At 37.3% G+C, this 13,638-nt stretch overlaps 1 protein-coding gene and 1 long non-coding RNA gene across 4 annotated transcripts in view; one reads left to right on the forward strand and one right to left on the reverse strand.

The window, feature by feature from the left end:
- LRP1B (LDL receptor related protein 1B) overlaps positions 1 to 13,638 on the forward strand; it is a 764,381-nt gene that overhangs the window by 735,972 nt on the left and 14,771 nt on the right. For 2 of the 3 annotated variants that reach the window (XM_083581632.1, XM_083581633.1), the window contains 5 exons: positions 272 to 436; positions 2,610 to 2,771; positions 5,263 to 5,437; positions 6,140 to 6,244; positions 6,643 to 6,756. In XM_083581632.1, the coding sequence (XP_083437758.1) occupies positions 272 to 436; positions 2,610 to 2,771; positions 5,263 to 5,437; positions 6,140 to 6,244; positions 6,643 to 6,756 (721 nt within the window). The remainder of the gene's footprint in view (positions 1 to 271; positions 437 to 2,609; positions 2,772 to 5,262; positions 5,438 to 6,139; positions 6,245 to 6,642; positions 6,757 to 13,638) is intronic. The other variant, XM_083581634.1, reaches the window with a different exon arrangement.
- The window catches only part of LOC310747997, a 71,109-nt gene that overhangs the window by 17,526 nt on the left and 39,945 nt on the right, over positions 1 to 13,638 (reverse strand). The gene's annotated exons all lie outside the window — the stretch shown is intronic.

Below are 13,638 nucleotides of genomic sequence, written 5' to 3' on the forward strand. Positions count from 1 at the left end.
CCTACAGCCATATCATGTTAGGGATATGGAAATGTAACTGTGTTAGGAGGCACTAATGTACAAAATCATTCCTGTTGCACCAATGCATATTTTTGCCAAGGTGAAAAGTAGCTGACATGCATTATTTGTAAAGGCAAATATGCACATTTTTGCAAGTTTTCTGAAATGCTTATAGCTGACATGATTCACATCATTCTAGCATTCATTTTCTTTCAATGCCTGGATTAACATTTATAGGAATTTGATCTGCATGTTTATGCTTTAAGTACAGATGATACATGTAAGCTGACTTGTGAAAATGGAGGAAGGTGTGTTATTAATGAAAAGGGTGATCAAAGATGTTACTGTTGGCCAAGTTATTCAGGGGAAAGATGTGAAACTAACCACTGTAGCAACTATTGCCAAAATGGAGGAACCTGTGTAGCTTCTGTCCTTGGTGAGTATTTCTGTCATTTTTCAGTGAAAGGTTGTTTTTTAAAAAGTTTCAGTAGTTGATGAAATACACAATTTTGAAGTTATATTATTATTACTATTGTTACTGTGCCATGTATTCTGATTCAGATACATACTAAAAATATATTAAAATCAAATGTCCAAATGCACATGCATTATACAGGAATAAATAATCCTGATAAAAGAATATACATGCACAGGAATAGCTTCCATATCTATGGATTCTTCCAGTGTGCCCCAAGAAAAAAATGTTGCCAATAGAGTATAGAGCACCCAAAACCAGCAGCAAGGCTTAATTAAAAAGGGTCTCCCCTTTGGAGACAGGAATGCAATTCAGGGGCCCTTTCCCATTTCATGTCAGGCAGAACAGGGAGGTCTACAGATGGTACTGCACCTGTCATTCAGTGGATCAGACATATTGCTTGGTATAACAATAAGTAAACAATTAGGCAAATTGCAAGTTAATATTCATAGCGTGCTGGGGGTCAAAATTGTGCTACATAACTTTGTAAATTATAGATCTTCATTATCTGGACACAAATGTTAATTTGTTAAACAAATCTCACCGGCAGCTCTTAGATTTATTCATTAGTGGTTTACTTACAGTTAAGCCCTTTGGTAAATTCCTCTGTGGACAACATGTAAGTAGAGTTTGGGGCAGTTTTAATTAAAATGTATAAATTTGTGACAGTTGTATTGAACTATTATAAGTGACCGGAGAAAATGTCATCTGTTAATTAAAAGCGTAGCTCTGACAAACATAATTAAAACTAAAGCTGCAATACTAACAATAGCAAAAGTTTATGAAAAATGTACTTTACTTTTTCAAGAATTAGTGTCCAAAATACAACAGTAGAAATGAATTTACTGAACTCATTAACATGTAGGATTAGATCCACATATTTGTAACAAATAGGGGGAGTGCAGATGTTGACTGCCCTGCCTCCTGCTCTCCTTGGTAATCCATGGACATGTAAATCCCCCAAAGGACAGAGATCTATTAAATGGGGTCAGTTGTGGTATGAGGAGCTGAGAGGGAAAGGGGATCACAGAGAAGCAGGAGTTCAAAGTTACCTGGGAGTAAGTACCATTGAACTGAATGGAACTTACTCCTAAAAGTACGCATGCATAGGATTGAATGTTGAAGCTAGAATCTTACATTTTGTTACCAGTTATCAGCTGAGAGTGCCACACCTGTGTGGCCAAAACATAAACACCCACGATGCAGAAGGAGGCTCACATTTTGCAGAAGGCTTTTTGTGAGGGAATGGTGGACTCACTGATTCCCAATCCAAACCACAGCACAAGTCTCCACTTATTTCTATAGAAAGCTCTCATTTTTATCCCTTCAAGGGAGACACTGTTTATAAGTCTGTATATGCTAATGCTAGAAGCCTCTATACCAAGATGGATGAAGTGGAGACCTTGGTCTTGGATGACATCATTGATAGATTGGGCATAAATGGAAACTCAGTAGAAAGGAAAGAATATAAACAATCACTAAGTCAAATAGGGCATTGAGTCCACCAAGCTAGAAGTGCCGAAAGGGGCAGACTCCTCTACAACGTTGTGGTTGGTGATACCACCAGAGTAATTTAGTGAGTGTAGTTTGCCCAGTGTGCCTCATTAGACCTGTGGGCCATAGGTCCTTCTCTGCTGTCTTAGGAGGTAGGGATACTACAACATTGTATCATAGTTCCAGCTGCTTATTTTGTAATAATGAAGCACACATTTAAAATGAATTGGCTGTCATTTAAGACACTAGATCCCTAATCAAGAAGTGCCTCATTGAGGCCCTGTGCATTCTGTTCAGCAAACACACACACAAACATTCTCTCTCACACACAAAACCATACTTCATAACCCTTAAATGTTAAATGAATTTAAGAAAATTTAGAATTTTATATTTGCACAACAGAAACAGGGGCCAAAATCACTATTGTTCCTCGATTTCACTTATGGATCTTCTGCTGTTCTTTCTGCTAATGTTATTAAATTTAAGTTTCCTTTATTTGAATAGTAATTATAAAATGTTTAGTTGTACATGGCATGAATGATAACTGGTCTGTAACATATTTTTTTTTCTTAACTGCACTTATATATTTTTCAGTCAAAAATGCATACCTAGTTTTACAAATTCAATTTCTGTCTTCTAGGAAGACCTACATGCAGCTGTACAGTGGGGTTTACAGGTCCAAACTGCAACAAAACAGTTTGTGATAATTTTTGCCAAAATGGGGGGACCTGCACTGTCACTGCTGGAAATCAGCCCCGTTGCCATTGTCAGCCTGAATATACTGGTGACAGATGCCAATATTGTAAGTATTATCAATATAAGGCAGGAAACTTAAAGCTTTGCAAGTTTAAAACACGAATAGCAACCTGCAGCAACTGCATTTTTTTTATTTTAAAAAAATGACAGCTTCTTCTAGACACTTCAAGGCAGCCAACATGCAAAATAAAACTGTATAATTAAAATTTACGTTGTAATAAAAGTAACCCTAATCAGACAATCAAAATAGCAACCAGTGCTATTGTGTGCAATTTTAAAGCTCCCGAAAGGCCTGCTGAAACCAGCTTTACAAAGCTTTCTAAAATAAGCAGGAATGAACACACACTGGACAGAGCATTCCAGAGTTTTTTGAGCCACCCTCTGAGAAAGTGCTTTCTGCGCCTTGCATTGTTTTCATAACCTTCAAAGAGGAGGCTCTTATTTATATTTTTAATTGTATCCACATCATGGCATGTAACTCGTTACAGCCATAATTTAGGGGGGACAGCTGCCCACCTAAATCAATCAAAATCAATACAAATTTGAGGTTCTGCCCCCCCCAACAAAAATCCTGGCTATGCCCATATTTAAATCACAACATGCACCATTAATAAAAAGCGCAAAAACAAAGTTGTGAACTAATAAAAAGATTCAGAGCCATGAAGTATTTAAATTTTTCTTACAAATACTGTAAAATTGGAAGAGCCAGAAGAAAACCTTGGAACTGTTCTGAGACAATGAATTATTATATTATACTAAAGTATTTCATTTGTACAACAAGATCTGTCAAACAGCAAAAGAAAGAAAATCACATGCATCTTAAATAGAATTTTCATTGAGCACATTTATAGTAGGCAGACTATTAAATAAATACAAAGCTTTTAATGAAAACCCCCCAGCAATAATGGTGATTCTGTTCTTCTTGGTATTGAATAAACTCTATGGATCCTAAAATAACTTCAGTTGGGTATTTGAAAACAATATAGTACATAAATCAATGCAGACAGACACACAGATTAAGAAAAAAAATATTTACTTTAGGCTTACTCAAAAGCCAGACAAATTGTTTCTGGTTGACTGCTTCTGCAAACATCATTTTTAAAAAAAGAATTCATTTAAATGTAAATTTAAGGGTACTCGCTACACTGTGTGTTGATTATCAGATTTGAATGTCTGCTGACATAGTCTAAAATAACAGCATATTTCAGATAAACTAAATCCATTAATGAGCAAATAAAAGTAAGGAGAAGGAAGGGGTGTTATTTAAAGCTTCCAAGGATTTGAGAATTATTTATTGTAAACAGTTGTTGCCTAGATATATATTAGACTTTGTGGCTTATAGTAGAGAACAATTACCTCCAAATAGGCTTATGTAGCTTATCACTTATTCATTATAATAAACAACACTTACAACACCATTATGGCCTTCGTATGTTCCTCATGCATTGTTGGAGTAATTTTACAATAATCTTGTAATGCAGGCCAGTAGTATTAGCCCTTAAATAGGAGTGGAGCAAAATTTTAAATCAAAATTTTGAGAGAGAGCGTCAGTGTGGTATACAGTGAGGATGGGAGGCCAGGGTTCAAATTTCTGCACCAGCATGAAGCTCACTGAGTGACCTTGGGCCAGTCACAATACCTCAGCTTGTGTGTGGAAACCACTGCACACTGTCCTAAATGTGTACCTACGCCACCCCTTACCTACACACACTCACAGACTGACACAAAAGCAAGACTTATTATAAGAGAAAGTTCATACAAACCAAATGCACAGTAACTAATGTAAATTTACCATATATTATATATGCAGGACAGCAATTATAATAAACACATTCACAGACAGTGAAGAGAATAAACCCTTGTCTATAAGAGAAAGCAAAGTGGTTTGAGCATAGCCTTGTAAGCAAAGTTTCCCTATTCTAGCTCTTGATAGCTGATCCTGTAGCAATGGAAAATGTTAGGGCAATCCTTGAGAGTAGTATGGAAGGTAGAGGAAATCGTTGGAGCTGTGTCAACTAGCCAGACACAGCCAAAAATATGGGTAGATATTAAGTGGGTTTTCAAATTCTACGGATGGGCCTGTATTAAGGAGGGGTTTAATGAGGTATATAAGTGGGGAGCTTAATGGAAGACGACTTTACTTGACACCGAAATGATACCCATGTTTGTCCAAAGAAAACCCAAATCTGTAGATTGAAGACACAGGGTCTGTGCATTTAGCAATCTTTTGAGAATCAAATAGTTGGTATTCCTAGTGATTTCTGTCACATCTGCCCAACAGGTAAAAAGGTAATAGAAAAGGCAGTTCCAATGGAACTCTGTGGTCATGCCAACCACAGTGAGCCAAACTGAATGCTTACTCAGGGAATAGTGGTAAGACTTATTTGTCATAAATGAAAAAAGACCATTGGCTAACTTATTGAACTGCCTTGTGTTGCGAGAGAAGCTGTTGGTATAATCAATCTATTAAAATGCTGTGTTTAACAATATATCCCATTTTTATTACTTGTAGTATATAAAATGTTCATTTGTTGCAGATGTTTGCCATCATTATTGTGTTAATTCTGAATCCTGCACCATTGCTGATGATGGCAATGTAGAATGTGTCTGTCCTCTACGATATGAAGGTCCAAAGTGTGAAACAGACAAATGTATAAAATGCCATGGAGGGCAGTGCATTCTGGACAAGGAAAGCGATGACATAATGTGCAAGTAAGTCTACATTATGATAAATAGTTAAATAGGAGGAAAATATTTTAACAGTGCAATGCATGCACAGTTAATCAACATGTATCAAAATAGTGGCACACAGTATGACTGACTACTTGTGTATCAAGTCAGTGGTTCAAATGTACTTGAACTTGAGTGGGTGCCATATATATGAGATTTTAAAATACACATATATACGAATTGTTTCGATCAGCACAGAGATTCAAAACAAGCCAGAAGGCAAAAAGAACAAATATCCCAGGAAATTGTGTGTGTGTCTCTGTGTGAATGGGAGGGATGAAAATCATTAGTACCTTCCACTTCCCTGCTAAAAACGTGACATATTAATCAGTGACTTCTGGTTCTTACCTGGATATAAATTCACATCTTTCAATCATTCATCTCAGAATAAGGACCTGGGCATGAGTAAGTCAGTCTGCTGTTTTCATATCACACAATTAGGATAATTGGCATGTGTTTTACTATGGAACTGTCAGGACCATCCAGATATGAACAATTTGCTTATCTTTGGATATTTATTTATTATCCAAGGGCTTCTGACCTTCCTATGCATTATCCTTTTTTCAACCTTGTACAATAAAATAACTGACAATGTAAACAACATGGCTTGGTAGTGACTTTGGTTTCTAGAATCTGCATTCAACAGTAATAGTGTATCTAACAGTAATGATGTTTCCCCTATAGCTGCACAAATGGGAAGATTGCATCCAGTTGTCAATTATGTGATGGTTATTGCTACAATGGTGGTATATGTCAGTTGGATCCAGAGACAAACATACCCGTCTGTCTGTGAGTATGCTGCTGTATCTGACAATCATTAGAACATTTTTACACCCAATCAATTCCTCGTGCCATTTTATCTTATTTTCTTACCAAGTGTGGTGGTAATGATTTTTTTGCTGATCCAGGTCTTTTTTTTTTTTTTGGTTTTTGACAGTTTTCAGAGTTTTAACTGGAAATGATAGAGGGGTGATTGGCATCTTTAATTACATAGTATATGTTATAACTGCTCTTTGTACCCACTTGAATTAGTGCATAGATAGATATGCTGAGCATATTTTCTCCTTGTACGTTTTTAGCATCAAATGTGTATATCTATCTATCTACTATCTATGCATTTAAAATATGTTCGGCAAAAAAAGGCAGAATATTTATTTATTTAGCTGTATTTTACTGAAATTCTGCAGATGCTCTGTGGGATTTAAAAGTCAGCGCTGTGACCAGAAAGTGAACCCTTGTGATTACTACTGTCAGAATGAGGGAATTTGCACTTTAACTGCGTTTAATGAACCGAGATGCAAGTAGGTTTAACCTTCCACTTAATGCTGCGCATTTTGTGACATCATTTCAGGCCACAGTTCATTGGTTCACATCATGCACATCCATATACATTTCACAATTTATACTTAATCTCAGGGTTCATTTGTGCAATAAAATGCAGCTTTTGTGTAGTCTTGCTAATGAGTGTATTCAAATAGTGTCAGATATGCGATTGCTATATTATTAGGACAGGATATTATACTACTATTTATCTACATAATGACAATAAGGTGACATGTCAGGAGGTTCATAAATAAGTCTATATTTAAATAGCTTGAAGTTTATAAAAATGCCAAACATAAATGCATCGTTTGATATTCTAAAACCTTACACTTTAATTCTACAATGTACAGATTAATTGAACAAGGAAAGCAGACAGTTTGTCAGCTGTTGGAAGTGATAAACATCTTAATCAATGTAATAGAAAAGAATTTTTAAAGCAATTACTCCAAACAACAACAAATTAGAAGATCTGCCTTATCTCTTTACTATGTACAATTTATCTTCATTTATTGCCAACTTTTAATCACAATTCAGATATGAAGCTACGCTTGTCTTGTGCAACAGGAAAATGAATTATCTTGAATTCGAAACTCTCATTTCTACTGAGATTAGGTGCAATCCCACACTTAATTAAGTATGCTTATAGAAATAAGCATAAACATACACTGTGTTTTGTGGGCATAATTTAGGGCTGCCCCATATCACTGAAAGCAACCTTTTATTATGGTGGGGCCACTTTGGTTCCCTAATGTTTGAAAGCTGCTTCCCATTTGGATTGCCTGAGGAGCATGGAGAACCTTACACACAATGTGCTTGTGCCAATCCATACATTTAGCAGTCTTAAAATAGAGCATATGCAATTTAAAGCTGCTGCTACAAATAAACAGTTCTCTAGTTGGCCATTTTAATTTTTCGCAGTTCATACGTTCTGCTAGCAGCATGCTGGAAGTATGGCATGTCAAGTTTCTCTTTCCTTCTTTATATATGGATCTCCTTTGTGTACAGACTATCAGTGAAGAGGTTTAGGAAGAAAAAGGTTCTGTTTTTAAGATGTGAACTAGACATTATTTAAGACATGTTTGGCATCTAGGGTGTGCTATGTAATGTATCCCACAGCATAAATCTTACTTTTCCTTTGAGTTTTTCCTGCCAGAGTATTTTGTGTACTCAGATTTTGTGTACCCATTCGCTATTTTATTTGCAATATTTGCTTATGTCAAGTGCACTTACAGTGCAATCCTATACACATCTACTCAAAAGTAAGCCCACAGAGTTCAATGGGACATACTCCTAGTCGTGTGTGTGTAGGATTGTAACCTTTGTGGTTGCTGACTGTTCTTAACTCATTTAAAGTTATTATAAAATAAATAAAGTCCACTATATAGAATACTTTATCAAGAGTGATACTATTGTTTTATTTCAGGAACGTTTTCAACCTGTGGGCCACATTCTCTTGTAGGGAAACTTTCCAGAGACCACATGCCAGTGGTGGATGGGGTCAAAGAGGGTGAAACCATGAATGCAACTCTTACCTTTCAGCAGCAGGCTGCATTCTAGCTACACAAACACTACACTCTGTCTAGAGATATATGAACCTGGCAGTAGGGCTGGGCGATATCTGGTTTTTGAACATCGTGATATACTGATATATCACAATGTCTGAAACTTTGTAGGGGCATTGGCAGGCTTAACGGTTTCCCCCCACATCCTAATTTTTGCTGGTGCCTGCTCTTGTGATTCTCTCCCTGCTGCAAGAGGCAGGGAAGAGCTGAGCAAACAGAGTTAACAGGGGCTGCAGGAATCAAAATCTCATAGTTTTTCCCACATTGTGACTTTTGCATAGCACACACAATGTGATATTCATGATATACTGCTAGATCAAAGAATATCATGGCGTGGACTTCAAACTGGTTTTGGACAATATATTGATATATCACCCAGCCCTACCAGGCAGGAAGCATTATTCCAATTCAAGGATGCATTTCCACACAGCCAAACGGACTCAAGGAGGATGTGGAGTAGAACTGGGGTGAGGGGCATGTCCTGAGGAAGTGGTGTGGCCAGGCAAAAAGGTATGGAGGGCTACTTTCAGTTCCTGAGCTCTAGGCTGTTCACCCCTATTTTATTTGCAGTAGCTCCCAGTATTTTGCCGTGACCCAAAGCATAAGCATGACAGAGTTTGGGAAGTTTTGAGGGATATAAGCAAGGAATATATTCCTAAAAGCTGGAGGTCACATATATGGATAGATAGATCCCTCCCCAACGCAGCAGGTCTTAATAAGATAATTTTAAAAGTAACTTTAAACCAAATCGGGCACCTTTCCTAGAAAATGGAAGGAGTATTCAGTCAAAGAATAGAACTGCAAAGGTTATATAAGATCACAGTTTAGGATTCCACTGCTTAAATTTGATATTTTTCAAGTCACACAAAATGCTGAATTTAAAAATCCATCTTAAGGCTATACCATTATTAGGCCAGCCGAAATATCACAGAATAATGTCTGTTGCCTCTTCTCACATTCTGTCTTCACAGTCTGAGATCCATGGCTTTATCACCAGCCACTTACCCATTCCCCAACCCTCTTGCTTTGTTACTCTAGCCTGATGAAGATTTCTGGAAAACTCATAAGCTTGCACACTACTCTGCGACATTTTGGCCTAATAAAGGCACTGCCCTAAGATGAGTTAAGAGGTTTATTATTGAATCTCATAGAATGTTGTCTTTCATTATCTGTTCTTTATAAAATGATATGTAAACTGGCAATATTGAGTTATACTTCCTCTTTGAATCTAAAAACAACAAAAAGGTTCTCTAATATGGTTCATCTAAACATACGTGGCTGCCCAAATAAATCCAAGGCACACAGATCCAAAACAGACCACTCTTTCTGTCTCCCTTATAAACACTGTAATTGCTTCCTGAAGCATCATCATCATTTTACATTAACCAGCTCATTTCATTTGTCCTAAGCCATATCATCCTGAAGATATAAATCTACTCTACTCAAATGTACAGAAAGGTTGAAGACCAACCAAGACGCATTAGTTACCTAATGTAATCAAAAACAGAAAATGATCTTGGGCGTTATCTTAATTATCTTAGACTGAACTCATTGGGACCTGCTGTTCAGTGGATATGTACAGGACTGCCCCACTTTGCGTGTCGAGGTCCCACAAGCCACCCCCAAATAAATCACAATTCACACATAATTTTTGTTTCAAGTTTTTGGCATAATTTTGGCCACAAATTTATTAAAATACATAAAAGTGAGTGGTTGCTTAGGCATTGGTTCCGACTATCTGTCACCACCATCGGGACAGGACTGACTTCAGGATTCCAGCAAAAGCCAGTCGGGGAAAACAATATTGGGGAGAGCATGGAGCCGGGCACCAGACCCTCACCTCCCCCCGCATGCTCCCAGGAGCTTGCGCGGCCCAAGCCCCAACCAGGGATTTGGACGAAAGGATGGCAAGCCCCTAGATTTCTTTAATGAAATTCCCTTGCAGCAGCAGCATTGGAGGGGAAGGCACCACCAATCCATACCCCTCCACCAACCAATTTTTTAACCAATGCCTAACCGCAACCTTACAAATTGTGACGATTTGCTACGCAGTAGGCAAAAACCAGATGGTACCAGCCAATCAGCCAACTGGACAAAATTCCTACCAGGCCCCTGCCCCAAAAGCAGACGACCCCATGACAGGCATAGCAAGGTCAATGCAAAGACCAATACCTAGGGAGGGTAGGCGGCTGTTCCGATGCACGCAGCAAAATCAAAATTTCCCTAGAAACAGGAACCTACCCAATCCTTGCTAATGGCTATCCAAACGATCCTACCCAGCAACAAGGGGGTGGCGTGCCAGACCCCACCGCAACACATGTTCTCCAGGAAGGAGAACACGCTAAATCAGTAGATTGCTCAGGTATCAGTGAATCACAAATATACGCAAAACACTCCTTTCATGAATGCCACTTTACTTAAGTACACTGCAGAATGGCAAAATGCCGTCAGTGCTTCAGCCTACAATGTGGATTGAATGATTGAATGTTTACCCTTAAAAATGGATATGGCTCTTGTAGAAAGCCATTGTTCTCATCAAACAATTGAAATTTTATGAATGATATGAAACATCCATATGCATTCATCTACACCTCTGTCAAGTGAGGACAGAACTGTATAATACAACAACAATCACTAACATTTTCTTAACCGTTTCACAGTCAATGGATTCTTTTGAAAAATGCTACTCTTCAGCATACTGAACCATAACAAGTTTATAAGAACATTTTAAAATTAAGCAATATTATCAAAAATATTTTGATTTTTTTCTTCAAAATCAGGCCCTTTAAAATGTACAATTTTTAGTCTTGAATTGGCACACACCTTTTTTCAGCATTAATTCTGCAGAATCTTTTCAGATAACACCAATCACAAAACTCTGTTTCTGTAAGCACTGACTCAAGTGAATCTATGAATATATTTCAGAAAATTAATCTAAGGATAAAATGCTCTAATCATGTGATTGCAGTATGTAAATAACAGGTTGGATTCAAAAAGTTCGCTTGCAGAGGAAGCTTCTTTTGTTTGAAGAAAAGGAACCTTTACAGTGGTCAGATCTGCACTTTATTGTTGCAGGCGAGTTTTTGCAAATTTCCTCTTCTTCTTACCACCCCCTGTACCCTCTAAAACTCTGCTCTGGAGGACTGGGAGATCCTACAGAAAAGTGTTGGAAGTAACATTGTGAGGGGAATACAAGGCAAGGATAGTACCATTACAAGGAACCCTTCGCTGCAACTAGTCGTCTGATTACAGAAAGTGGCCTAAACCACAACCAACAATTCTAATATACTTTATTTGAGAATTTTAGATTTTATTACATATATGAAGTCTTCATTAACAGTGGAAAAGTCAGGGGAAAGAGGAATGAAAGATTTAGGACAAGTGTAGATTGCTGTGTGAGAACTATTGTTCATGAAAAAGTAAAGCAAGGGCTTTACTTTATGCACAAAGTTCTCAACATTTCACCCTCTAATGCAGATTTTGAGAAGAGGAAAGCACAATTAATTATTAATCTTATCCACACTTCACCATTACAGGGTTGGTTACAGCAATTTATAATTCAATATTTTTTTTAAAAAAATAATAGTTCAAAAATAATTATAGACAGAGGAATATGGTGGGTACTAAAATATATGTCTGAAGAGTCAAAGGCCAGAGTAGAGAGATGTGTCTTCAGCATACAAAGGTATTTTTGGCCCAACCAATCCTTCACACTAGCAGAAGCCAGTGCAAGACACCCCACTAGTACAACAGGAGTTCTCCTTGTGTTCCTCCACACCTCCCCCAGATCCATTCTGGAGGGTCAAGAGAACCCCCAGAACAGCATGCAGGAGGACAAAAAGGGGAATTTACTGTCTAGCAAGCATAAGTGATTGTGCTTAAGGAGAGAGCAGATGACTTCCTCCTTATATAACGAAGGTGCCAGCTGCACCTCCATAGGGAGGGAATGCCACAACTGCCACAGATGATGTCTTTACCTGGCCACGCAAACCCCTGCACCCTTCAAAAAACAAACACTACTGAGGGCAGTGGGCTTAAAATTCATTTTGTTGTAGATGGACTCCTTCAGGCAGGGATTAAGTTGAAGAAATAATAATAATAATAATAATAATACAGAGTAGTGCCCCTCTATTGATCTTAACCCACAAGAGTGTCTGCAGGGAACGATCTGGTATTTCAGATATTTTGGGCCTAATTTGTTTAGGGCTTTAAACACTAATGTGAGCACCTTGTATTGGCCCCAGAACCAAACTCGCAACCAATCCAGCTACCATTAAGCACTTTCAAGAATAGTTATGATATGTGTAGAGATCCTATGGTAATTAATAGGAGATAGAAATGTTAGTCTCAGCTAGATTTCTGCCCAATGTGTTCACCATTAATAATAATAATGCAATAATTTATAACCAGCCACCCGATTTCACTGTTTTCAAAGTTAAAGTACTAAGATTTGACATATGAAAGATTTTCCTCCAAAATAAGGTTCTGTGATTTACAGCACATCCACAGATAGATGGACATATTTCTTCTACTGCCGCCATTCTACAATATGTCATTCCCCCTGTTTTTGAGTATTTGCAGTCTACACCATTCAAAGGTGTTGAAATGAGTATTGCTAGTTCCAGGAACATAGTCTGCTAATTATAATAATAAATAGCTACTCTGGCTTTAATTATTATTTTTCAACGTTAATTTAGGCTACATAGTATGATTTTCTGCTTTTCTGTTTTGTGTTGTCATCACGTGTGGACTCAGCACATGTAGTATGCTATTACAAATAGTGTTTCACCTGTGAAATCTAAATGTTATTGTAAACCATAGTGATATTTGCTGCACTGTACTTTATGGATTTTTAAAGCAAGAAATATAACTTTGTAGATTTTCAGTTAAGTGTACAAATATTCCAGAAATAAGTTTAGAACTTAAAATCAGGAAACACTGTATCACATACATCAATGCTAAATTAATTGTGGTATTATGACTTATAGCCAGCACAATTTAAAGAAAGTAGCAAGTTATTTATGCATGTTGCTCCATAGCAATGAATCTGTTGCCATCAAGCATAAGTAACATGTAAACTGTCCCATATAAGCTACAAATATGGAAAGAATTTTTAAAAATTTTATTTTCAGAAATAGGGCCAGATACTCACTGCATATAAACACTTTCATATTTCTTCACTGGAATGTATCCAAACTTTTACTATATTTAACTTTTTATCTTCTCAACTCTCTTATACCAAAGTATGCTTCCAAAAACCATAGTTTCTGTCTGATGGTCTATTGCTCCCCAAGGCCC

Source organism: Podarcis filfolensis (assembly GCF_964270895.1).
Source record: "Podarcis filfolensis genome assembly, chromosome: 1".
NCBI lineage: Eukaryota > Metazoa > Chordata > Lepidosauria > Squamata > Lacertidae > Podarcis > Podarcis filfolensis.